At 37.9% G+C, this 27,900-nt stretch overlaps 1 protein-coding gene across 3 annotated transcripts in view; it reads right to left on the reverse strand.

Moving 5' to 3' along the window:
• Nucleotides 1-27,900, reverse strand: part of NUP155 (nucleoporin 155) — a 68,079-nt gene that overhangs the window by 21,814 nt on the left and 18,365 nt on the right. For 2 of the 3 annotated variants that reach the window (XR_014831184.1, XM_003133893.5), the window contains exons 8-21: nucleotides 27,801-27,874; nucleotides 27,432-27,523; nucleotides 24,912-25,009; nucleotides 24,279-24,431; nucleotides 21,007-21,107; nucleotides 17,300-17,470; nucleotides 15,315-15,425; nucleotides 13,526-13,620; nucleotides 12,367-12,455; nucleotides 11,856-11,918; nucleotides 11,195-11,345; nucleotides 9,788-9,854; nucleotides 7,588-7,703; nucleotides 2,961-3,058 (exon numbers count right to left, since the gene is read on the reverse strand). Coding sequence is in view for 1 of the 3 variants with exons in the window: in XM_003133893.5 (XP_003133941.3) it covers nucleotides 2,961-3,058; nucleotides 7,588-7,703; nucleotides 9,788-9,854; nucleotides 11,195-11,345; nucleotides 11,856-11,918; nucleotides 12,367-12,455; nucleotides 13,526-13,620; nucleotides 15,315-15,425; nucleotides 17,300-17,470; nucleotides 21,007-21,107; nucleotides 24,279-24,431; nucleotides 24,912-25,009; nucleotides 27,432-27,523; nucleotides 27,801-27,874 (1,479 nt within the window). In the remaining 2 variants the exon portion in view is untranslated. Of the gene's footprint in view, nucleotides 1-412; nucleotides 983-1,590; nucleotides 3,059-7,587; nucleotides 7,704-9,787; nucleotides 9,855-11,194; nucleotides 11,346-11,855; nucleotides 11,919-12,366; nucleotides 12,456-13,525; nucleotides 13,621-15,314; nucleotides 15,426-17,299; nucleotides 17,471-21,006; nucleotides 21,108-24,278; nucleotides 24,432-24,911; nucleotides 25,010-27,431; nucleotides 27,524-27,800; nucleotides 27,875-27,900 lie in introns of those variants that run through there. The other variant, XR_014831185.1, reaches the window with a different exon arrangement.

A 27,900-nucleotide genomic window follows, 5' to 3' on the forward strand; every position in this document is an offset into this window, starting at 1 on the left:
CAAATAAAGACAACTATAATTAAGGCTGAAATCCTCATTATTCTCTTTCCTCCCCTCATAGGCAACCATGATCCTGATTGATGAATTCATGGTTTTATTCTCTCACTATACACAAGTGCTTCTCTGGGAGTGCACACATAAACAATAAAAACTTTGCTGCTTTCAGACAGTTTGCATCATTGCTTTTTCTACTCACTTACATCTGCACAGGCTATCCATATTGATAAATATAAATCTAGTATATTTGTTTTTAACTGCTGAGTGTTCCATCATGTATACCACACATTAGATCCACTTTCCACCTGAAGGACATTTCTATTCTTTCCAATGTTTTGCTACTAAAACAATAATGCAATAATCATCTTTTAAAAAGTTCTCCTCAAAAACACAATACAGTTTTGCTAGGACTGCATTTTTTTCCTTTCCTTTTTTTTTTTTTTTTTTTTGTTTCTCTCTTGTTATTTTAGGCCTGTGCCTGCTGCACATGGAAGTTCAAGGTTAGGAGTCGAATTAGAGCTACAGCCACCATTCTACACCACAGCCACAGAAATGTGGGATGTGAGCCGCATCTGCAACCTACACCACAGCTCAAGGCAATGCTGAATCCTTAACCCATTGAGCAAGGTCAGGGATTGAACCCGTGTTCTCATGGATCCTAGTCGGGTTCGTTAACCAATGAGCCATGAAGGGAACTCTAGGACTGCTTGTCAAATTAAGATGCATTGGTGAATCATGAAATCAATTCAGTCAGTCATGATAGGTTTTTTTTTTTTCATCTTTAAAAACAATGAAAAAGAAAAAAAAAGTTAGAGTATAAACTAGGTTATTTTGTAACAGTTCTTTTTCTTTTTGTCTTTTTTCTTTTTAGGGCTGTATCTGCAGCATATGGAAGACTAGGGGTCAAACTGGAGCCGCAGCTATCAGCCTACATCACAGCCATAGCAACCTGGGATCCGAGTCATTCCTGCAATCTACACCACAGCTCATGGCAATGCCAGATCCTTAATTCACTGAATGGGGCCAGGGAAAGAATCCTCATGGATACTAGTCTGGTTTGTTATCAGTGAGTCACAATGGGAACTCCTCTTAATAGTTATTTCTTACAATTTTGTTTTAGTTGTGTGTGAATGCTTTTGAACATGAGTCATAATGTAAAAATTACTTCTTACTATAACAGGAAAAAAGTTTGATAAAAGACTATTCCAGAATATACTTCAAAGTGAAACTGCTGACTTTGAATACAAATGAATTTTCAGCTTTTACTACATATGATCAAACTGCTCTCCAAAGCAGTCATTTCAGTGTATCAGCAATCTGAATGCTCCCTTTTGTATAAATCCTTACCAATGCTTGTATTTTGTCAAGTTTACCTGAAAAGAACTCCTAAAAAAAAAGAATTTACAAAATAGTGAACAGAAACCTGGGTCCAGCAAGACGGAAAGAAAGTACCTTAGGACAAAAGCTGAGGAGTTCCTGTCGTGGCTCAGTGGAAACGAATCTGACTAGCATCCATGAGGATGCAGGTTCCATCCCTGGCCTCGCTCAGTGGGTTAAGGATCCGGCATTGCCATGAACTGTGGTGTAGTTTGCATGGCATGGATCCTGCACTGCTATGGTGTAGCCAGTATCTATGAGGATGAGGGCTTAATCCCTGGCCCTGCTCAGTGGGTTAAGGATCTTGCATTTGCTGTGAGCTGCAGTGTAGGCTGCAGATTTGGATGGGATCTGGCATTGCTGTGGCATAGGGTGCAAGCTGTGGCTCTGATTTGACTCCTAACCTGGGAACTTCCATATGCCTTGGGTGCAACCATAAAAAGCAAAAAAAAAAAAAAAAAAAAAAAAAAAGACATAAAGTTGTCATGGCTGACATAATCCAGCAAGTACACTTCTGGAGACACACACATATACACACACAGTTATAAAAGAACTAAAAGGAGGAACTCAAATCTATTTGTACACCATGTTCACAGCAAGGTTATTCTCAATACTCCAAAGGTGATGCAACCTAAATGTCCACCAATAGACAAAGAGGATAAACAAAATGTGGTCTATTTACACAATGGAGTACTATTTGGTCTTAAAAAGGAAGGAAATTCTGACACATGCAATGATACAGATGAACTGTGAAGACTAAGTGAAATAAACAGGTAACAGAATACCATGTGACTCCTTTTACTTGAGGTAAATAGGGTAGTAAAATTTGAAGACAGAAAAAAGAATTATGGTTGGCAGTTTGCGAGCACAGGACAAGGGAAATTACTGTTTCATGGGTACAGAGTTTTGGTCTCAGAAGATGAGTAAGGTCTGTAGATGGACAGTGGTGATGTTTGCAATCACCAGGCTGCAGTACCACATGTGAACTTACTGAAGGCTACTGAACCATACACTTAAAAACAGTTAAAACGGTAAATTTTATGCAATGTATATTTTAACACAATAAAAAAATTCATTAAAAAAAGGTGTGCATCATGTTTTCAGGTGGAGGAATGAAAAAAACTGATAAGCTAGAAGTTTCAGAAATACATCATGTCTGTATTATCTCTCTTTTGTAAAGCACTAATATTGTTTTAATAAAATATCTGTGGAGTTCCCGTTGTGGCTCAGTGGTTAATGAACCCAACTATATCTGTGAGGATGTGGGTTAAGGATCTGTCTGGTATTCCCGTGAGCTGTGGTGTAGGCTAACACCTGCAGTTCCTATTTGACCCCTGGCCTGGGAACTTCCATATGTCATGGATGCAGCCCTAAAAAGAGCCCCCAAGACAAAACAAATTTGTTACCAGAAACCAGATCTTATCGAGAGACGTCCAATAATTTCTATTTACCTAATACAACTCTTTATGGGGGTCATGTACATTTATAGTCATATAGATTACCTGGAATTGTTGTAAATATCTTTTGCCTCTGTAGATAAGTGAAATAATCACTGAAAAATTAACTGATCAGAAGCAATAATTTACCATGAAATTTCCTTTGCAACTCCTGTTGCATTTGCTGGGTATTTCCATTTTCAGGACGCATGAATCCTATCAGCCTCTGCTGCACTTTGGCGGTGGTACTGAAACAGAAATTCCAGAATGTATATTTGTATCTTTAACAACTTCACTGAGAGGCAACTCCTACACCATACAATCCAACCATTTAAAATGTGCAAGTTAACTTTTTTTTTTTGCTATTTCTTTGGGCCACTCCCACAGCATATGGAGGTTCCCAGGCTAGGGGTCGAATCGGAGCTGTAGCAACCGGCCTACGCCAGAGCCACAGCAATGCTGGATCCGAGCCAAGTCTGCGACCTACACTACAGCTCACAGCAACGCCGGATCATTAACCCATTGAACAAGTGCAGGGACTGAACCCACAACCTCATGGTTCCTAGTCGGATTTGTTAACCATTGAGCCACGACAGGAACTCTGTACAAGTTAATTTTTAAAAGCATATTCATAGGGTTTTGCAACTATCACCACAACCTGACTTTAGAACAATTTTACCCACTCTTCATTAGCAGCCAATCGCCATTTCTTCCATCCTACTCTAAGCGACAGCTAATCTACTTTCTGTCTCTATCAATTTGCCTATTTTGAATAGTATGTTGTAAATATTCTTTTCCTCTGTAGATCAGTGAAATAATCACTGAAAAATCAATGATTAACAATTTCGTGAGTTCCCGTCGTGGCTCAGTGGTTAACGAATCCAACTAGGAAACCATGAGGTTGCAGGTTTGATGTTTGGCCTTGCTAAGTGGGGTAAGGATCCGGCGCTGCCGTGAGCTGTGGTGCAGGCCGCAGACGTGGCTCAGATCCCAAGTTGCTGTAGTGTAGGCCGGCGGCTATAGCTCCGATTGGACCCCTAGCCTGGGAACCTCCATATGCTGCAGGTGCGGCCCTAGAAAAGACAAAAAACAAACAAAAAAACAAAAGCAATTTCAATCTGAAGCATTTTAATCTCTCAGTAGCTAAAATTTTCACTGAGGGTATAGTTTCCTTTTCATGAACACTTACTTTCTGCACTCATCAATGATTTAATGTAATAAAACAATTCTATATGGTAAGTATTATTACGAATCCCATTTCACAAATGAGAAAACTTCTGGACAAAAGTGAAAAGCAAAGAACCCGCTGTAAGGAAATCCTGATCACTGAGAGAAATGAACAAACAAGAGCATTTGGTCCTCATCTGGTTTAAAAAACTCTGATATTTCAGCTCTTAATACAATTTCAGGGATGCAAAGAAAAGAATGATGAACTTAACCAAAAATTATATGTGCAAAACAGAAGCAGCTCACAGATACAGAAAACAAACCAGTGGTTACCAAGTAGGATAGGGTAGGAGGGAGGGGGAAATTAGGGGTATGGGATTAAGAGATACAAACTACTATGTATAAAGTAGGTAAGAAACAGGATATATTGCATATCCTACAATGCACAGGACAGCTCCCAAAACAAGGAATTATCCAGTCTACAATATCTACAGTGCTAAGGTTGAGAAAAGGGACCCTGTGGTCTGAAAACTTCGGAGGGAATCAGTTATTTCTCTTTGCCCCAAAAGCACCACCATTTCTGCAAAGCTGTACAACAACAAGGGAGTGAAAATTGGGACAAAACACTGGCTTTGTATCCAGAGGCCCACTAAAAGAAGCCCCCTGAGAGCTAGAGACTGTATGGGAAATCGGAGCAAGAAGAAGCTGGAGGAGGAAGTTGTCCGAGTATGATCAATGCAATTTCTGGGCTCCCCTCCCAAGCTGTACATGCATGGACTAACATACTCAAGGAGGCAGAGCAAAGACTCTAGGATGTTGAAGACCTCACATTGTATGATTTCATTTATATAAAATATCAAGAATACATAAACCTATACAGAGAGAATATATTAATGATTGGAGCTAAGGAGTGGAAATGGGGGGTGACTGCACATGAATAAAAGGAATGCCTTCTTTTAAAAAAATAAATTTTGCTGGAGTAGAAGTGACTTACAATGCTGTGTTAGTTTCAGGTGAACAGCAAAGTAAATCAGCCCCACATATACATATCCATCCATTCTTTTTCAGATTCTTTCCCTGTATAGTCTATCACAGAGTACTGAATAGATTTCCCTGAGCTATACCATTACTGATCAACTTTGTGTATAGTAATGTGCATATGTCAACCCCAACCTCCCAGTCCATCCCAGTCCACATTTCCCCTCTGGTAACCATAAGTTTGGTTTCAAAATCTTTTGAGTCTGTTTCTGTTTTGTGAATAAGTTCTTTTGCATCATTTTTTAAAGACGAGAGGAGTTCCCATCATGGCACAGAGGAAATGAACTTGACTAGGAACCATGAAGTTGCAGGTTCAATCCCTGGCCTCGCTCAGTGGGTTAAGGATCTGGTGTTGCCGTGAGCTGTGGTGTAGGTTGCAGATGTGGCTTGGATCTAGCATTGCTGTGGTGGTGGTGTAGGCTGGCAGATACAGCTCCAGCTCCCATTCAACCCCTAGACTGGGAACCTCCATATGCTGTGGGTGCGACCCCCCCCCCCAAAAAAAATCCCATACTCAGTAAAACTAATGCTGCACGGGATGGCTGAAATCAGGGAATATGTTACTATAATGCTATAAATAAAGGTAAGGAAAAATTACGTAATCATTACTATAAAATGTAGACAAGGCATCTGACATACTTCAATACTCATTTCATAAAAACAATGAATGAAACAGAAATGGATGGATACTTTCTTTGCATGATAAACTATATCTGGGCATCTTTTTTAATGGGGAAATGTTACACACTTTCTCATTAAATTATTAAATTATTAAATTTAATTATTAAATTTAATTAAATAAATTTAATTAAATAATCATTAAATTATTCCTGAAGAACAGAATGTCCACCATTATCGCCACCATTTAAAACTGTATTGGAGATAGCCTATGCAGATAGGAGAAAGCAAGTAAGGTTAGAATGAAAAAGGTGGGGTGCCTGTCATGGCGCAGCTGAAAGGAATCCAACTAGGAACCACGAGGTTGTGGATTCGATCCCTGGCCTTGCTCAATGGGTTAAGGATCTGGTGTTGCCGTGAGCTGTGGTATATAGGTTGCGGACGCAGCTTGGATACTGCTGTGGTGTAGGCTGGTGGCTGTGGATCTAATTAGACCACTAGCCTGGGAACCTCCATATGCCACAGGTGCGGCCCTAAAAAGCAAAAAAAAAAAAAAAAAAAAAAAAGAATGAAAAAGGTACAACTATCTCTATTTGCAGATGACAGAATGACATTTGAAGAAGTCAAAAAACTCAATAAAAAAAACTACTAAAACAGTAAAGAGATATTACAAAAGTAGTAGGTTACAAAATTGGAGGTTATAATTGAAGCTCTAATTGTATAATTCAATAAACTGCTTAGAAACTATTACCACAAGAACAAAATGATGGAGAAGAAAAAGAAAAAACCCATTTCAACTAAATTTCTAACTATGAAGGAGGAAGAATAGGGGTGTAGGGTAGAGGAAGGAAGATAAAGACTCTTTTATTAATGATAATTGAGATGTGTATTTTTCAGAATTTTAACCACCAGAAGAAGAAAAATCATATATAAAACTTTCATAAGACAAGGACGTCTGCTCTCACCACTCCTCTTCAACATAGTTTTGGAAGTCCTAGCCATAGCAATCAGAGAAGTAAATTCCCTACTTCAAAGAACTTGCTGGTTTTCCTCTCTGCCATAAATGGGACACAGAAAGAAAGCAGCTGTCTGTAAACCTCATCAGAACCTGACCATGCTGGCACTCTGAGAATTCTAGCCTCTAGAACTATGAAGAATAAATGTTTTTGTCTAAACCAGTCAGTCTATGGTATTTTTGTTGGTGCAGCTTGAATTAAGACAGGGAGTGGGAGTTCCTATTGTGGCTCAGCAGAAAGAAATCTGACTAGTATCTATGAGGATGTGGGTTTGATCCCTGGCCTTGTTCAGTGGGTTAAGGATCCAGTGTTGCTGTGGCTGTGGCAGAGGCTGGCAGCTACAGCCCGATTTGACCCCTAGCCTGGGAACTTTCATATGCTGTACCTGTGGCCCTAAAAAAAAAAAAAGATAGGGAGTGATTGCTAATGGGGATAGGGTGTGATGCAAATGTTTTGAAATTAGATAGTAGTCATGATTGCTTAACCTATGAATATACTAAAACCATGGAAAAAAAATTTTTGGGAAATGCAGAAACTGCCAGGCCAGGGATGGACCCTATGCCGTAGCAGCGACCTGATTCACAGCAGTGACAATAACAGATCCTTGACTGCTAGGCCACCAGAGAACGTCCACCATGAAACTTTTAAAAAATTTATTTATTTTTTCCTTTTTGGTAGCCCCTCACCATAAGGAGTTCTCAGGCCAGGGTCATATCCAAGCCACAACTATGACCTATGCTACAGCTGCGGCAATGCTGGATCCTTTAACCTGGTATGCTGGGTCAGTGACTGAACCTGCATGCCAGTGCTGCAGACACCACCGATCCCATTGTGACACAACGGGAAGTCCAATGAAATTTTTTAAAAGGACAAATTTTATATCTGAATTAGATTTCAGAAAAGAAAGAAAAGAGGAAATAAATTCTATTTATTCTTACCTTGGATTTCCTAATGGTCCTCCTGCAAATTGTGAGTTTCTGTCTAGAAATTCTTGCAAACCTTTCAGCTCTTGTAGCACTGACTCCAGAAGTTGGGAAGGAACACTACTTTCAATCTGAAAGGAAAATATTTTGAAAAAAATTAAAAACACTGAAAGAAAAATATCTATAAAAAGCTCATACTCTGTATACCTATAATTAAATACAGTTTTAATTTTGAGACACCCTATCTTCACAAACAATAATTTATTAATTTTTTTGGCCAGGTCTATGGCATGCAAAAGTTCCTGGGCCAGGGATCAAACCCATGCCGTAGCTGTAACCAAAGGCACAGCAGTGATGATTCTGAATCCTAACCCACTAAGCCATGAGGGAACTCCCTAAAGTTATTTCTTGTACCTAAAATGACACACTTGGTGAGCAGAATAAAGGGCTAAATAACTACCTCCCTCCCTTCCTGTTTGGTATTACTGAAATATAATTTTACGACAGTAAAATACGTGAATACCTTTATAGCTTCTTTACACTGTAATATAGTCACCACCTAGACCACAAAACAGAATATTCCCAACACCCAAGAAAGTTTGCTATTGCCCCTAATCATTAGTCATTCTATTTCCTAAGTAAACAACAATTTTTCTTACCTCTATATCATATTATACAGATTGGTTTGCCTGTTTTTGAAATTCACATAAATTGAACCATATACTATGCCTCATAAATACTTTATTAAGTAGCTGATTTACAATGTTATGCCAATTCCTGTTGTACAGCAAAGTGACCTAATTATACACATACATATGTTCTTTTTTTAAGTATTCCTTTTCCTCATGGCCTACCTCAGTCAAGTAAATACATTTTTTTCCTTAGAAATGTGAACTTTGGAGTTCCCGTCATGGCGCAGTGGTTAACGAATCCAACTAGAAACCATGAGGTTTCGGGTTCGATCCCTGGCCTTGCTCAATGGGTTAAGGATCCAGCGTTGCCGTGAGCTGTGGTGTAGGTTGCAGACGTGGCTTGGATCCCGTGTTGCTGTACAATAGTGGCTACAGCCTATTAGACCCCTAGCCTGGGAACCTCCAGATGTTGTGGGAAGCAGCCCTAGAAAAGGCAAAGAGACAAAAATAAGAAATGTGAACTTTATTTTTTTTTTAGAAATGTGATTAAAAGAGCATACTTAAAAAGATATTTAGTATATTTCTATTTTAAAAAGAAACTTTAAAATAAATCACATGCATACTTCACATTAAAAAAAATATATTACTGCCTGTTATTTATTTATTTTTATTTTTTTTAGGGCCGCACCCATGCCATATGGAAATTCCCAGCCTAGGGGTCGAATTGGAGCTACAGCTGCCAGCTTATGCCACAGCCACAGCCACCTGGGATCTGAGTTGAGTCTGTGAATACACCACAGCTCATGGCAATGCTGGATTCCTGACCCACTAAGGCCAGGGATCAAACCCGCATCCTCATAGATACTAGTCAGATTTGATTCCACTGCACCACAATGGGAACTCTTACTACCTGAATTTATGATAATACAAACTTCTATTGTTTCTTAAAGCACCCTGGAAAGTGTGCCAATGCAAACAGAAATTACTGCTAGGTACATGGGGTTTTGGAGCATACAAGCAAAATATTAAATATGAATTTTGATCAGCATTAAGTATTAGGACCGATTCTATTCACCCTCATAACAATCTTAAGAGGGAGATGTATTCTCATTTTACTGTGAGTTATCAGGCTCTGAAATGTTAAGAAATTTACTGATCAGTTAGTAAGTGACAGAGCTGAGATGTAACTCAGGGGGTGGACAATTTACTGGACAAGTACACAGACATGTACCTAAAAAGAAAATCATGGGAGTTCCCACTGTGGTGTGGTGGGTTAAGGACCTGGCATTGTCCTGCAGTGTCTTGGGTCACTACTGAGGAGCAGGTTTGATCCCTGGCTTGGTGCAGTGGGTTAAGGATCCAGCATTCCCACAGCTGTGATATACGGAGCAGCTGTGGCTCAGAATCGATCCCAGCCCCAGAACTTCCATGTGCCGAGGATGCAGACCAAAGGGAGAAAAAAAAAAAAAAGACTAATCATTGCATCTTGTCCATAACATCATGAAATGTGAACTAATCTACTTGTCCTTTAATAACATAAACCAGTTACATACAGATAATGGAATATTATACAACACACTTACTGCAGTGATCTCTCTGTTGCCACTCTTGAATACTCTTTCCACAACTAAACTAGCATCCCAGATGTTTCTGGAACAAAAGACATTTTAATGACTGCTGTAGATGAGTAAAAACAATTACAATAGTAGCAAATTCCTTTCTATGTGCTTATCCAGCTTTTAAAGTGTAGCAATGATTTCATTTAAGCTTTTACAAAGTTATCTGAAAGAACAAAAAAACAGGAAAATTTCCAAAGCTGATAAATATCTAAGTTATTTCATATAATGAACTGCTACAGAAAAACTCATAAGACTCTGGGTAATGACTTGTAAAAAATAAAGTTTTTTAAAAATGGGTTCTGCAATGTTGCACATTTTTAAGCAAAATGAATCAAAGGAAAGCATACATTTCAAACCTAAGAAAAAAATATACTGGACATGATAATTAAGTAGATACAGTAGCCTAAGCGCAAAATGGCTGTAATTCTTTATTGCTTCCTACACCTATCCTCTTTGCAACGTGACTGATGCTTCTGTCATAATGAGGAATCTACTTCCCACCTTTTGAATCTGGGCTGGCTTGGAGATGTCCCCCTGCCAAGTAAATCAGGTACGAATGATGGTAGGCCAATTCTGAGCTCAGGCATCAGGAGGCCTTGCAAGTTTCCACTCTCTCTCACATGGAACCTTGCTACCACCAAGTGAATGATCCCTGGCTAGCCTGCTGGAGGATGAGAGATCACGTGGAGAACTCATTCGTTATTTATTCCAAAGGAAGAAATTAAGTGATTTAATAAGAAACTCCTACCTCAATATTTCCCAAGGTGGGGATTACTAGAAAGTTGCTGGGAAATGGGGTGAGTCCCTAACTCTTGAGTGTATTATGGGTAGTGCCTTTCCTCACTCCTGTTCTTAGAAACAGTGTCTGTGTCTAATTTTGGTTCAGATGCAAAACGTTGGGAAGTAATTTTATAAATCTTTATATTCCTCTTTCCTTTTTTAGGTTCTCCTGCCCCTACCATTATAGGCCAGCATAAAAACATATCCTTAAACATGTGAGAGTCCAGCCAAGAGTGATAGAACTCTTCAACCTCGATGCTGATTTCATATGTACTTTGAGCCAAGCCAAGACCAGAACTGCATATCTGACTTGCAGACACAGGTCACTGAGTTATGGGGTGGTTTACAACACTGTATAATAATATTTGTAGATATATTTTGAAGATGTATATGCAAGACAGTAACAAATACAGATGGTTAGACAATAAAAAAGCTGATGATAGAAAACAATCTTATTAATGGACAAGTGAGCTTAAACCATAAATAAAATTTAGTAGGAATAAATGATGTCCCAAATTTAAAGTTAAAAATGTTCAACTACACAAAATAGAGCAAAGTGAGCCAAAGTCCATCACTCTATGAAAAACTTACCCCATGATTCGAGAAAAGTAAATACAAATACCATTGTGTTTTCCAGAGTACACAATCTCTGGTCCAGTCATACAACTCATACTTGGGGCCGGAGGAGCTGCTGGGTTTCCCACAGTACACACTGGAGTTGACATAGCAGGAGGATGAACCCCTTGATGCACATAAGGAAAACAAATGACAAAACTTAACTTTAAGCTTTAAGAATTCTCAATAACCCAAGGCAGCTATATTTAGAGCCATAGGTAAAAATATTCACAAAAAACTGGAAATAGTTATTTAATTTGGTTTTTCTTGATAAGAAGAGGGCCTTAGACTGGGACAGGAGCACCCAGGTGTTGACAATGCAGGATGAAAAGGAAAGAAGGCTTACTACTATCAGTGCACCTTGATGTTAGGAGTTAAAGAGGACTAACTATACAGTTCAAGGCTGGTACTTAAATCCTGGTACCTCAAAAAGAGGGCTTTTCAGGTATTCTACTACAAGAGTTCCTAAGACAAGGCATTCATGGCCAAATGCCAGTACTTGCACAGCACTTCTATTACATTATTTGCAGGGGAAAAGGACAAGTTCATCTTTTTCACTCTAAGCATTAAGCATAATAATGCACGACATTAGCTCTGAAAAAGAAGAGTAACAACCTGAAACAAAGAAAAGAGGTACCTTGAGATGGTGTTCCCAAAAAGGAGGGATTCGGATATGGACTACCACTAGGAACAGGAGAACCTAAAAAAGGAAAGAAGAATACAAAGATTTATAAAATGACTTCCCAACTTTTTGCATCTGACCAAAACTGGACACAGACACTGTTTCTAAGAACAGGAGTGAGGAAAGGCACTACCCATAATGCACTCAAGAGTTAGGGACTCACCCCATTTCCCAGCAACTTTCTAGCAATCCCCACCTTGGGAAATATTGAGGTAGGAGTTTCTTATTAAATTACTTAATTTCTTCCTTTTGAATAAATAACAAATGAGTTCTATAACTACCATTGGTTACATCTGATTTTGTTTCCTAGTATATATTAAGGATTCAATATGAATATATGTCATCACTCTAAGAGATAGCTATAAAATTATTCAATAATATAATAGCAGTAAATAAAATATAATGAAAAGCTTCCAAATATTCAAGCTCTATTAGAAACAGTTTCTCTCCAGTGTTTCATACTCACTTGAGTAGACAGGAGACCCCAGGATGGGACCAACATTACTCGGAGTGGGGAGAGCGGTTGGAAATCTCATCTGTGCTTCACCACCATACCTGTTATTATGACAATAGGGCTGTTTATTCAGTGAAATTATCCATCTTTTTTTATTTGCTTTTCAGGGCCACACCTAAAGCATATGGAAGTTCCTACACAAAGGGAATTGGAGCTATAGCTGAAGGCCTATGCCACAGCCACAGCCCCAGTCACTCGGGATTCGAGCTGCGTCTGCAACCTATACCACAGCTTGAGGCAACACTGATCCTTAACCCACTGAGTGAGGTCAGGAATCAAACCTGAATCCTCATGGATGCTGGGTACATAACCCACTGAGGCACAATAGGAACTCTGAAACTATCCATCTTACAAGCCGAAAATATTCCGAGTCCTGCTTAACTTCAAAATAAATGCTTTAAACATTACAGACTTTAATGCATTGTGTTGACAGTGAAATATGTGCATAGATAACATAATAAAACACTTATTTATGCTGACTTAACACTGCTACCAAAAAGAATTATAAGGCACTCTGGTAATTTCTAAAAAAGGGTCTGCAGTGCATAGAATTTCCTTAATGAGTACATGGCACTGTAATTTGAATGCAAGATTATGATTAGACTACTTAAAAAACTCTTAAATAAAATTGCATTTTATATGTGTACCCACTGTATGTGGAAGCTCCTGGGCCAGACATCGCAGCTAAGCTGCTGCAATGATAATGCTGGATCCTTAACCTGCTGTGCCTCAAGAGAACTTCTAAATTCTTATTCTTAGCTAAATATTTTCCAAATAAAAAATATCTTTGATACCAAGTTTCCTTAAAATGATTCAGAATCTCTCAATGCAGATGATACACATAAAGCAGAATCAGTATAGTGTTTGAGGCAGTAGATGAGGCAGTAACAGGTAGAAAGACGACTAGACAGAAGAAGCTGGAGAAGAGAATGCAGAGAAAGGGTAACAATGAATAAATTATGCTAATCTAGTTACTCCCAGGAACATTATCTTTCCTGATTTCATCTTTTTGCAAATAAATTTTACTAACTTGCCTATATAGTCATTCAGTTGTTATGCAAGCCCTTAAAATGACCACACTGCAACCATTAAAAAAAAAAATGACATATACCTGAAGAAAGCCCGGGTGGCCCAAGCAGATACTTCTCTGTCACAGGCAGCAGTGGAACAAGCAAGAATAAGGCAAGTTGCACAAGCCTGGTCTTCCTGTAAAAAAAAAAAAAAAAAAAAAAAAAAGTATCTTCCCTTAAGTTACACATAAACATTTCAAAAGATTTGTTTCCTGCTGTATCTAGTGTTTAAATCTGTGCCTAGAACAAAACAGGCACTTGATAAATACTTGCTGAATGAATGAAATTAGCTGATATGAAAAAGAAGTAAACACTATTGATTTTAAAGTTTATCATAGATGCTATCATTAAAAGACGTTATCTTGGAGTTCCCGTTGTGGCTCAGTAGTTAACCAATCCGACTAAGAATGATGAGGTTGTGGGTTCAATTCCTGGCCTTGCTCAGTGGTTTAAGGATCCAGCGTTGCCGTGAGCTGTGGTGTAGGTTGCAGATGCAGCTCAGATCCCGAGTTGCTGTGGCTCTGGTTGCTGTGGCGGCTACCGCTCTGATTCGACCCCTAGCCTGGGACTCTCCATATGCCAAGAGAGAGGCCCAAGAAATGGCAAAAAGACAAAAAAAAAAAAAAAAAAAAAAGATGATATCTTCTTTTTATCGAGGGTCTATTTTAGTTTCTGGTTTAGTCTTCCTTTTTTTCTCATTTTTAAAAAATCTTTTGGAAAATAACATTAATAATAGGTACCTGTTTATCAACTACCTGTTTTGTACAAGGCATTATTTTCAGAGTTTAGAGTATATTAATCTTCACGCCTCATATCATAATTTAATACATATTTCAACCCAGGAGGAAATGGAAGTTTAGAGAATTCAAGTAATCTACTCTGATGGTGGAGCTGGTGGTTTGAATCCAGAGTGCGTATATTTAGCTTTGATTGAATATTTCTGCTTATAAACAAAGCATTCCTAGTTTTACGTCATCATTTCAAGTTATGGCTTTAAAATATTTAAAGTCCCCATTACTATTACCTCAAATTTTTTCCTCATGTTATAAAACAGACAAAAATTTACCAAAAAAGTTATTTATCTATAAACATCTTGTCCTTTTAATAAAAACTTATTTGTTACATCACTTGAACATTACACTCTTACTAGTACACTTTAATAAGAATTTTATCATGGGTTTTCCATCGTGGCACAAAGGAAACAAATCCAACTAGGAACCATGAGGTTTCGGGTTCAATCCCTGGCCTTGCTCAGTGGGTTAAGGATCCAGAGTTGCTGTGACTATGGTATGGGCCAGCAGCTACAGCTCCAATTCAACCTGGGAACCTCCATATGCCAAGGATACAGCTCTAGGAAAGTCAAAAAGACAAAAAAAAAAAAAAAAAAGAATTTATCAACAAAGCAAAAATATGAACATTTACCATAAAACTTACGGCATATTAATCCTGTTCCCAGAGTTCGCACTGTGATGCAGTGCGAATCTGACTAGCAACTATGAGGTTCCTGACCTCTTTCAGTGGGTTAAGGATCCAGTGTTGCTGTGAGCTGTGTGGGCTGCAGACACGGCTTGGATCTGGTGTTGCTATGGCTGAGGTACAGACCAGCAGCTACAGCTCTGATTCGACCGCTAGCCTGGGAACCTCCATATCCCCCATAAAAAGCAAAAAGCAAAAAAAAAAAAAAAATCCTGTTCCCAAGTATCAGTACACATATACACATACAGTGATTAAGGCAAAGAGTATTCTGAACGTAACTTATATAAAATGTAGCTATCATTCCCATTGTTTAAAATATCACTTTTTTTTTAAAAAAAAAGGAAAAATAATTACCTGATGTAATTTAAAGAATCTTTCAATCTCTTCTCCATCTCCACCCACATTACTCACAAGAAGATGCCTCAGTTGATCTACAGGTCTAAGTTTATGAAACATAAGACTCCCCTAAGAAGTTTAAGAAGAAAAAAGATGAATAATAAAATTTATCAAGCATGGCTAGTAGCAAATGACCCTGCTACCTTCTCCTCCTGACTAAAACTAGAAAAGTAAAGCAAAAGGGTTCTTACTGGTTCTGTCAGACACAAAACATTATCAACTTTTTATCTTGTGCACAGTATTAGCATATGAATAGAGTCAGATAAGTGGACAAAATAGAAAGTTCTGATACAGGCTCAAGTAAATACCAGAATCTTTCATATAAGATAAAAGTTGCCCCTCAAACCAAAGGATCAAAGTTAAACTATCCACTAATCATGCTGGCACAAGTATGTCCACTTTGGAAAAAAATGAAACTGAGGAGTTCCCGTCGTGGCGCAGTGGTTAACGAATCCATCCGACTAGGAAACATGAGGTTGCGGGTTTGGTCCCTGCCCTTGTCATCCGGTGTTGCCCTGAGCTGTGGTGTAGGTTGCAGACGCAGCTCAGATCCCGAGTTGCTGTGGCTCTGGTGTAGGCCAGTGACTACAGCTCTGATTCGACCACTAGCCTGGGAACCTCCATATGCCGCAGGAGTGGCCTAAAGAAATGGCAAAAAGACAAAAAAAAAAAAAAAAAAATCAAACTGAATCCACACTTATATATCTGTCAGGATAAGTTCTAAACAGATCAAATATTTAAAGGACAAAATATATATGCATTATTTTATAAACTGCAGAGTGCAGAAGTTTTTTTTTCTATAAACAAAATCCCCCCAAATAACGAAATATTTCAACTATTTAGACACTTAGCCGCATGAGAAAAAAAATCTCAAAACAAAGTCAAATAACAAACCAGAAAAAATAAGTTTGACATTAAATCACAGATAGTTTCCTTGACAATACAAAGAGCTTCTATAAATCAAAAAAAAAAAAACAAAAACCAATCAACTCAATAGAAAAGTAGATACAGAATATGAAGAGATAATTAGTTAATTCATAAGAAAAAAACGCCAAGAAAGTCAATCTCACTTTTAATAAAATGGCATATTTTATTAAATATGAGGAAATTTGACTCGTATAGGATGTAAGAAAACAGGCACTCAACAGTCACTGATGGTGAATGTAAGTATACAGAACAACTGACAACATCTATCAAATTGATAATATACACACACTCTGCCCCCTTAAAGGCAATTCTATAGATTTTATCACAAACCCGCAAAATGATACAAATTTGTAGCATTATTTTATAATAGCAAAAGGCGATCTGTTAATAGGGACCTAGATAAATGTCATATATACATATGATGAAATGTTTTTCAAATATAAAGTAGAATAAGAAAGTTCTCTATATATTAATATGGAAAGATGTCTAAAATGTATCTTTGAAACATAAGCAAAAGTATAAAACAGTGCATATAACATGCTATTATTTGTCTATAAATATATTTATATTGTTCGCTTATTGATACTATATCTCTGGAAAAATAAGATTGTGACAACATGGGTGTCTGTAGGGAAGGGACCTGAACCACAAGGAAATTTTTATTGTGTATACCTGTCTGTTTACCATTTGAATTTTGTCACAGCATTACTACTCAAAAAATAAATATTAAAAAAGGTTTTTTAACTATAAGAAATAAACATAGCTTATTTTATTTACTTTATACTGAAATGGTGATAGAAATGCTACTTTAGTAAAAGTGTTAACACTCTTATAAAGAGCAAGTTCTTCCTGTTGCATTTTTGGTATTTATGAACCATTCCTTAAGACTATTTTAAGAGTAAACATCCCTAAGTACTTAAGTAAATGACTCTATTAAGCGACTACTGCAGAATACTTTGACAAAAACATTAAATATGGCTTCTTTTTGTTTCCACCTTAACAGAGTATATACATACCTGTGCTGAAAGGAGAACAAACTTCTTTGGAGGCAACATGTGTTGCTGTACAACAACAGGTGAGTCTGTTATTGGAATATGATCCTTATTTAAGGGTGTAATTATCTTATCTACTTTCAAGTCATCTATTGCAGAAAGAGCCCAGGAATGACCATCAACACGAGTAGTCATCTGCGGAGAAGGAGGAAACTTTTTATACATATTACTCAAGTTACATAAGCAAAACCTTCTAAAAAATACAATCTCTAAATAAATGTAGGATTTCATAGATTAATAATATATTAGCATGAATTTTCTCAAATGTCTATTTAATTTTCTATCATCTATTCTTTTAATGAGCCATCTTCTATGATAGTAAATCTTTCATACTAGAGGGCACCAATATTTTATTAAGATAACGTATAAATAGTATTTACTAAAATTACAGTTCTTTCAATGACCAAAAATTATACCTTCTACCATATTTTCAGGGTAGATGGATCTATACTGGTTAAGTTCTGTGCTTAAATTTGGTGACATACAGTTTTCGTTCTCTTCTAAAGTTATATTTGCTTTTCAAACTAAGATATTCTTTAAGAAAAAAAAAGTCTTAATCTTCTAAAATACTTTATTATAAAAAATGTCAAGCATCTAAAAAAAAAGTTGATAGTAAATGTTCAGATGCCTGACAGCTAGTGCAATAATTGACAGCATTCTGCCATATTTGCTTTCTTTTATGTTTTTTTTTTCATTTACTGAATCATTTGAAAGTTTTGGATATCACATGTCACCTAAATACTTTTGCTTGCATTTCTGAAATAAGGATGTTCTCTTAACCGTGATACTATTATAACACGTGAGAGTATTAACATTTCTCTGGTACAATCTAATGCCCAGCCAATAAAGAATTTTTCCATTGTCCCAATGTCTTGAATATATACCTGTCTGGGGAAGACTAGAATTTGATTAAAGTTCATGAGTTATATCTATATTTGGTGTTTTGGTTTTTTTAAGTTCACATTTATTTGAGAACAACTTAAGCATTATACAAATAAAATGATATGCTGTATATTATATACCTTAAAAATAAAAACAGGAGTTCCTGTTGTGGCTCAGTGGGTTAAGGGTTTGGCACTGCTGTGAGCTGCGGTGTAGGTCACAGATGTGGATCAGATCCTACGTTGCTGTGGCTGTGACTCAGGCTGGCAGTTGCAGCTCTGATTAGACCCCTAGCCTGGGAACTTCCATATGCCACGGTTGCGGCCCTAAAAAGACAAAAGACAAAAAAATAAATAAATAAAATAAAAACAAATAATAGCAAACATTTTAGCAAGTGCTTCCTATCAGCCGGGTACTGCTCTCAGTAGTTTACACACATGAACTCACTTAATCCCCAAATCACCCCATAGACATAGGTATTGTTAAAATTACTACAGATGAGGAATTGAGGACCAGAGATAATACATTAACTTCTTTGAGTCACTGCTCAGAGGAACGGAGCTTGAATTCAAACCTGCACCCCCTAACTCTGTGCGCCCATCCAGACAGGGTTTCTATCTTCCTGAGTTCTTATCACAGAATGAGGGACATAGTATATGTTTAGTAAAGTTCAAAGGATAAAGAAAAGAATTTGAGAAAGATGCTCCTTGCCTCCACATCTCTCTTTTGCCTCTACCTCAGCTGCTCAGGCCACATCAGAACCTTGGAAGAGCTGATTCAAACCATGCCCACATTCCCAGAGTTGGGTTCTTCCTCTTCCTATCTACATACACTTTTCCCCACTCTCTCACACCAGCAGGCTTCAAAGTTGAGAATAATCAGAAGCAGTCAGTGACAACTAACACCAAAATGCTTGAGAAAGATGGCTCCAAAGAGGGAATCTCAGACATTCCCAATCTTGTGGAGGTTGGTTTATCTGGTTTGGGAGCAGGCAGCAGGAGATATGCTAGGACATCTAAGAGGAAAGACAAGAGTGAAGTAGGGGACACCAGGGGGAGGGTGCAGAGATGGCCTCCTCTCAGCATCTCCTTGGCTGGGGGCTGGGATGGGTGGCCTAGGTATGGGATTGAGCCAGGAAAGGTGGGGGCCACACATCTCACCCAGGACCTCTATGCTGACTTCATGGAATATGTGATATTGTTGCTTCATTTTAATATTTACTTAATATTTTTTTTTTTTTTTGTCTTTTTGTTGTTGTTGTTGTTGCTATTTCTTGGGCCGCTCCCGCGGCATATGGAGGTTCCCAGGCTAGGGGTCGAATCGGAGCTGTAGCCACCGGCCTAGGCCAGAGTCACAGCAACGCGGGATCCGAGCCGCGTCTGCAATCTACACCACAGCTCACGGCAACGCCAGATCGTTAACCCACTGAGCAAGGGCAGGGACCGAACCCGCAACCTCATGGTTCCTAGTCGGATTCGTTAACCACTGAGCCACGACGGGAACTCCTAATATTTTTTTTTAAAGTACAGTTGATTTACAATGTTATGCCATGTGTATAGCAAAGTGACTCAATCATATGTACATTCTTTTTTTTCCTTCTTTTTAGCTGCACCAGTGTCATATGAAAGTTCCCAGGCTAGGGGTTGAATTGCAGCTGCAACTGCTGGCCTATACAACAGCAACACCAGATCCAAGCCACATTTGTGACCTACACAGCAGCTCGTGGCAATGCCAGATCCTTAACCCAATGAGCGGAGCCAGGTATTGAACCTGCATCCTCAGGGATAACAGACAGGTACATTACCACTGAGGCACAACAGGAACTCCTATACATTCTTTTTTTAAAATATTATTTCCATCATGGTCTATCCCAAAAGACTGAATATAAGACCTTATTGTTTATCCATTCTAAATGTAGCAGTTTGCACATACTAACTTCAAACTCCCAGTCCATCCCGCTGTTCTCTATGTCTGTGAATCTGTTTCTGTTTTGTAGATAGGTTCATTTGTGCCATATTTTAGATTCCACATAAGTGATAACATATGATATTTGTCTTCCTCTTTCTGACTTGCTTCATTTAGTATGATAATCTCCAGTTGCTGCTCAGCCATAAAAAAATGAAATAATGGTAATTGCAGCAACATGTCTGCTTAATTTCAAAACACAATTACGGGTGTTCCTTGTGGTACTCAGGATTAAGGATCCAGCACTATCACTGCTGTGGCTCGAGTTTGATCCTTGACCTAGGAACTTTTATATGTTACGAGTGCAGCAATTAAAAAAAAAAAAGGTTCCACGGAGTTCCCTTCACGGCTCAGCGGTTAAAGAATCTGACTAGGATCCATGAGGACGCAGGTTCAATCCCTGACTTCACTCAGTGGGTTAATGATCTGGCATTGCCATGAGCTATGGTATAGGTTGCAGATTCGGATTGGATCCCACGTTGCTATGGCTGTGATGTAAGCCAGCAGCTGCATCTCTGATTTGACCCCTAGCCTGGGAACCTCCACATGCCTCATGTGTGGCCCTAAAAAGAAGGAAAAAAAAAAAAAAAAAAAAAGGTTCCAGTGTTTTCTTTAAAGATTTTTTAAATGATTACCATAATGAGCTCTAACCTCAGAGAGGATAAGCAAAGAATTAACAGAATATACCTTTTTAGCATGACTTCTAATCACATAAGATTATTAGATGTAAACAGAAATAAATCAAAAGATAAAGTTTCTTACAATTTCATTCTTCACTGAAAGATTATGTAAAAAATTCTTTAAAATCTCTCAAGAAAACTAACCTGGGTTTCCATCATTGGTTTTTGGAAAGGAAATGTATCATGGTTGACACACCACAAGATGTCATTATCTTCATTTTCTGAGGCTGCCATCAATAGAATACCTAAAAGTTTAACATGCAAAATCTTTTTATATGATGTCAAGTGATACATGTCCTCAGTAATCACAATAATACCAGTGACATTCATATGGATACATATGCAGCATTAATCTTAATAAACAAATTGCCAGATAAACAAAAATAAATCCCTTAAAAGGATTTATAATTATTGCCAGGGTAGTACTATTAAGTGTCCTAGATCTTTCACTGTATTTCTTTCATGTAAACACAATTTTTTTTAACATTTTAATATTTCTAAAGTGAGGATATATTTGTAATCAATGGGTTTATCAATTTAATTAGTACATTTTAAAAAAGTATTCTGTACATAAAAAATTGTGACTTACAATCAATGGTATCTAATATTCAGTGAAAGAGAGTTCATGTACTAGTTAATTCAAACACAAATGAATATAAGTGATGAAGTTACTAGTGGAATGGCAGAGATAAGTGTACTAAAAGCATCGCCTAAGCAATATTAGCTTATACTACAGTTTGATTTTGAAATACATTCTCCTGTGCTCAACTGCAGTGCCTCCCACTAATCTGCTCTTTTTATATTGACTCCAATGATACAAACTTGAGTCCACTGAATGGCTACTGGTGACTGGATCATAATTAATTAGTAAAATATCTAACTAGATTGTAAAAAATTGAGTTTAGTTTATATCAAGGTGGCAGAAAAATGTTTTATTAAAATGTAGTGTATAAAGTTTGAAAAACTGAAATTTGGTTTCATCATACACATAACTGATATTACAGTATTTTAATTCAATGAATTTCTAGATTTTAAAAAATTTTTTTATTCTTTTAGGGCCACACCTGTGGCACATGTTAAGTTCCCAGGCTTGGGACCAAATCGGAGGTGTAGCTGCTGGCCTACACCATGGCCACAGCAATGCTGGATTCCAGCCACGTCTGTGACCTAAACCGCAGCTCACGACAACACCAGATCCTTAACCCACTGAGCAAGGCCAGGGATTGAACCCACATCCTCAAGGAAACTAGGCGGGTTCATAACCTGCTGAGCCACAACAGAAACTCCCTAGATTTCTAACTTTAAAACTTAGAGTTCCTGTTGTGACTCAGTGAGTTAAGAACCTGATATAATGTTTACGAGGATGTGTGTTCAATCCCTGGGCTAGGAACTTTCACATGCTGAAGGTGCAGCTAAACAAACAAGCAAATAAAAAAATACAAAGGCAAAACCAAAAAAACTGAACTTATATAGGAATATTCTAACAGGATCACTCATTATAGCCAAAAAATATAAACAGTCCAAATGCCCACCAAACGATGGATGGGAAACATAATGGGGTACACTCACACAGTGAAGTATTATTGAGCAGTAATAACAAATGAACCTGCTACACTAGATGAACCTTGAGAGCATATGCTAAGTGAAAGAAACCAGTCCTGCATTGTCCAACTGCATCTAAATGAAATGTCCAGAACAGGCAAATCCATAAAGACAGAAGAAAGTGGACTCGTGACTTCCCAAGGCTGGAAGAAGGAGGAATAGGAGTGACTGCTAATGGGTAAAGGGTTTCTTTCTGAAGTGATGAAAATGTTCTAGAATTAGATAGCAGAGACAGTTGTACAACTTGGTGAATAAACTAAACACTACTGGACTGCACGCTTTAAAAGGCTATGTTTTATGGTATGAGGCTTATATATCAATTAAAACTGTTATTAAAATGCTGTGAAGGCACATGATACCATGTATTTGAAAAAATTGTATTTGTAAAGGAAGTTTCATTTGAGTATTAGTAAATATTAGAAGACAGTAAAATAAGCAGAGAAAGGCTTTAGAATGATTAGAAAGTCAAAGTAAATGTTCTACAAATGCTTTCATGTATTGGGGGAAAGCACACAGATTTTTCAAGTTTTTATGATTAACTAGAATTTCAGGGAGTTCCTTGTGGCTCAGTGGGTTATGAACCAGACTAGTATCCATGAGGATGCAGGATCAATCGCTGGCCTCTATCAGGGTTAAGGATCTGGTGTTGCTAAGAGCTGTGGCATAGATCGAAGAAGTAGCTCGGATCCTGCGTTGCTGTGGCTGTGGCGTAAGCTGACAGCTACAGTTCCGATTCCACCCCTAGCCTGGGAACTTCCATATGCTGAGGGTGCAGCCCTAAAATAAGACTAAAAAAAAAAAATTCAGGAGTTCCCGCTGTGGTGCAAGAGGATCAGCAGTGTCTTGGGAACACTAGGACACAGGTTCAATCCCAAGCACAGTGGGTTAAGGATCTGGCATTGCTACAGCTGTGGCTTAGATAGCAACTGCAGCTTGGATCCAGTCCCTGCCCCAGGAACCCCATATGCCACAGGGCAGCTGAAAAAGAAATCAATGGAAAAAACAAAACAAAAAAACCCCTGAAAACCCAAGAATTTCCTGTTTTAAACTTAATTATGAATCCAAAAGTGCTTGCATCAAAGTATCATATTCTTGCAAGCAAAATTCTTAGAGTTCCCATAGTGGCTCAGCAAGTTAAGAACCTGACATGGTATTCATGAGGATTCAGGTTTGAACCTTGGCCTAGCTCAGTGGGTTAAGGATCTGGTGCTACCACAAGCTGCAGCACAGGCTGCAGATGCAGCTGGGACTCAGGGTTGCCATGGCTGTGGTGTAGGCCTGAAGCTGCATCTGTAATTCAACCCCGAGACCAGGAATTTCCATGTGCCACAGGAGCAGCCATAAAAAGAAAAAAATTAACAAAACCAAAAACTCTCCAGATCCATAAAGACTCTGACAGAGCAGGCATGCTTATCAGAAAAGGCATTTGAGGTTTTTTTAGTTTGTTTTTGTTTCTATGGCCACACGTGAGGCATACAGAAGTTCCCGGGCCAGGGACTGAATCCAGTCTGTACCTGTGATTTAAGCCAGAGCTGTGACAATGCTGGATCCTTTAACTCACTGTACAACAATGGGATCAAACCCTTGCCTCTGCAGCAACCCAAGCTCCTGCAGTTGGATTCTCAATCCACTGTACCATAGCAGAACTCCCTAATTTGAGTTTTCCTAACTATCCTGAAGGAACAAAGTTCAGACTCTGCTATGATGGATATAACGTTGTCTTTGACTAGTGAGTTCATATAAAAAGGTAATAAAATAATTTAAAATGTATTCTCATTTTAATAATTTTCATCTGATCGTATTTCAGAATTTACCTTTACTGTAAAGAGCTTTATGTACTTTTGAAGGTTTTTCCACAGTTGAAGACGCTGAGAATCCAGGAGGTAGACGGACGTGGACCAGTATCAGTGAATTAGGTCGTGCCAATGGTTGTCTAAATGGACAAGTGCTGAAATATAGCCTTACACCTGATGATGGGGTAAAATTATCCATCATTAACATGAAATAAAAGACATGAGGCACATGTGTTGTTGAAACACCTCCACAGAAAAACAGAAAACTCTGTTAAAGCCACTTTCCTCACTGATCTTAAATCACCATGTGTGTACTACTATATTAGCTGAAGGGCTTTCTAAGACATCATCACTTGGAATTGAGAGGTAAATCAACATATTTCAGGACAAAAAAACCTACAACTCTAAGACAAGAGTGCCTGCGTTCCAATTCAGGTTCTGTCACTGAAAGTTAGCCACTTTCAGGCCTGGTTTTACATTTATAAAATGAGGAGACAGAGTCAGAGGAATCCTCTGATTTTCAAAATCCTTAATATTATGAATAGTTAATATGGCTGAATAATTGATATAGAAGAACTTAATCATAAATTTCCAAATCTGAAGCATATCAAAAGTTATCACAGTAACAGCACACATATAAATAAAACAGCATACCTGCATGTGTGACAGCCAATAACTGACAGTCCAGTGATTCGGAGTTTTCAATTACTGCTATTTGAACAATTGGTTTAAAAACAGAACGATCTATGGTCCTAGGAAAAAGAAAAACTAACGTTTATTTTTAAAATGTATCTGCTAAATTATTAAGAAACATATTCCGCTATCATTTTCAAGTGTTTAAGTATGCTAAAATAGTCTAGGACTAACTTTTTGAGAAAGTAATACAACAGCACTGAGAACTGGCAAAACTCCTGAATGTGCACTGTTTATATTAATATCTCAGAGAAATTCTGTCACGGCTAAGCGGCAATGAATCTGACTAGCATCCAAGAGGATGCAGGCTCGATCCCTGGCCTTGCTATGAGCCGTGGTGCAGGTTAAAGACTCGGCTCGGATCTGGCGTTGCTGTGGCTATGGCACAGGACAGCGGCTACAGCTCCGATTAGACCCCTAGCCTGGGAACCTCCATATGCTGCGGGTGCGGCCCTGAAAAGACAAAAAAAAAAAAAATAATAAAAAAATAAAAAATAAAAATAAAAATAATGCAGAGCTCCCACTGTGGTGCAATGGGTTAAGGAGCTGGTGTTGCCACAGCTATGTCTTGGATTCAATCCCTGGGCTAGGAACTTCCATATGCCATGAGCGTGGCCAAAAAAAAAAAAAAAGGTAACTCTTCTTTCAAAGATCATAAAAGAAGGATAAACCCATTGGGTAAATATTTAATAGGGAACAAAGTGTTCTTTGAGTATCATATTATCATTATAAAGATTACCACCAGGAGTTCCCGTCGTGGCTTAGCAGAAAAAATATGACTAGCATCCATGAGGATGCAGGTTTGATCCCTGGCCTAGCTCAGTGGGTTAAGGATCTGGCATTGCCACAAGCTGGGGTGTAGGCTGCAGATGTGGTTTGGATCCCACATCACTGTGGCTGTGGTGTAGGCTGGCAGCTACAGCTCCAATTTGACCCCTAGCCTGGGAACCTCCATATGCCGTGGGTGCATAAAAACCAAAAAAAAAAAAAAAAAAAAAGAGAATTACCACCAATTAAAAAGGGAAAACAATGAAATCTCATAATGGAGAGATCTGGTGAATGCCATCTTAACCAAGTATTCACAACAGCAAAACTGGTATCATGGGCCTCCTGATTCAATGCTGTAAGAAAAGTTCACATCATCTATATGTTAGCTAAAAATGTTACCCTGAATCTATATATGAGGGATAAAGACAAATTCAAAAATTGGGATATTCTATAAATAACTTTCCTACCCCACTCTCCTAAATGTTAACATTTGAAAAAGGAAAGGCCATAAGAGGTCTGTTTTATATTAGAGACTAATGACCAATGCAGCTCATTAGCTCTGACTGAATCTGGAGAAAAGTGTAAAGCTATAAATGATTTGGGAAACCACTGATTCTAACAGACACCAAATGATTATAATAACATTACAAATTTATTAATTTTTTAGGTGTGGCAATGATATTGTAGTATATAAGAGCATAGGAGACAGAAGCTGAAGGAGTTAAGGGTGAAAGTCATAATGTCTGCAACTTCCTTGAAAAAATTTCCCAAAAATAGTTGGGGGAAAAAAAAAAGGCAACTAACTCTTTGTTTTAAATTGTCTGCCTCAAAAATGTTTCTGGTCACTTGAAAAGCAAAGCAAACATGCTGATTTTTTTCACTAGGATATCTGACTGTAGCAGTGAACCAAGCACACAGACAATAGAAGCTGGAAGTCTGAGGTCTTTGTTGTTAGGTGAAGAGAATGCAGAATGCAGCTAAGTCAGTTGTGATGTATGCAAACAGCAGTGATTAGTGTCTGAAGACTTGGCTTCTAGGTTAGGTCTCAGCACTTATTGAGGAGTTAGACTCAGGCAAATTATAGTGTCCTTTAGTTTCAGTTTCCTCAAGAATACAGTGAGGATAATACATTTGAGAAATTCTGCACTCCCAAATAGTATTTGTATAAATTATCAGACCAAAGAAACTACCATGCAGACCTGTTAAAAGCATAGAGTAGTTATAAGAGAGGAAAACTTAGACATTTGCAGTTTTCTAGTCACAATACCTGTAATGCTTGTATAGACCACTTAAAGCACAATTTAAGTCTCCAAGGAAAAACATACATCAAGCTGTATTTTACTCTATAAAACCAGTCTGCCTTATGTTTCAAACCTTCCAACATAAAAAAAAAAAAAACAGGAGTTCTTTTATGGCACAGCAAGTTAAGGAGCCGGCATTGTCGCTGCAGCAGTTTGGGTTGCTGCTGTGGTGCAGGTTGGATCCCTGGCCTGGGAAATTGCACATGCTGCAGGCTCGGCCAAAACAAAAAGAAGAAGAGAATGAAATAAAAGGAAGCATCTCTAGCAACAGTTTCAAACATAACCTACAATGTCATCTTCAACATCCTTATCTTCCAGAGATGATTTGAGGAGGGAATCATTCAGTATACTACATACAAATATTATAATTAATGCTTCAAAAGAAACATGTGACAGTAAATTACATTATTACCTAGCAATGTTTCCAGCAGCAGAGACAATAGAATTCTGGGACACTGAAGCAACTCGATTCATTCCTTGTCCATCATGGCCCAAATCATACACCTGCGAATAAAAAATATATACCTACTTAAACAAGATTACAAACTGTATACATTTTATACAGTAATCTTTCTAATAAGTATTTATTAAATACATTTTTCCTCTCTGGGATCCTTTAATTTTGGTATTCCATATACGTATGGAAACATTCAGAGTTACAATTTCATAAAAAAGGGGTGCTAAGAAGTGGTTTGGGAAAAGTCTAAGAATGACTAAATCTTTTTTCTTAGAACAGGAATGTTCTTCCCCTCTGAAATGGTGGTATAATGTCAACACTTACCTGAATTACTCCTTTCTCAGATCGTGTATATAAAATATTTCTTGAATTATCAACTGCAATTTGAACAATAGGATCTAAAAAAAAAAAAAAAAACAAAAAA

The sequence above is a fragment of the Sus scrofa genome, chromosome 16, assembly GCF_054392235.1.
Source record: "Sus scrofa isolate SSC_HxYL_T2T_F1_AM1 chromosome 16, Sscrofa_HxYL_maternal_Yorkshire_Landrace_v2.0, whole genome shotgun sequence".
Classification (NCBI taxonomy): Eukaryota; Metazoa; Chordata; class Mammalia; order Artiodactyla; family Suidae; genus Sus; species Sus scrofa.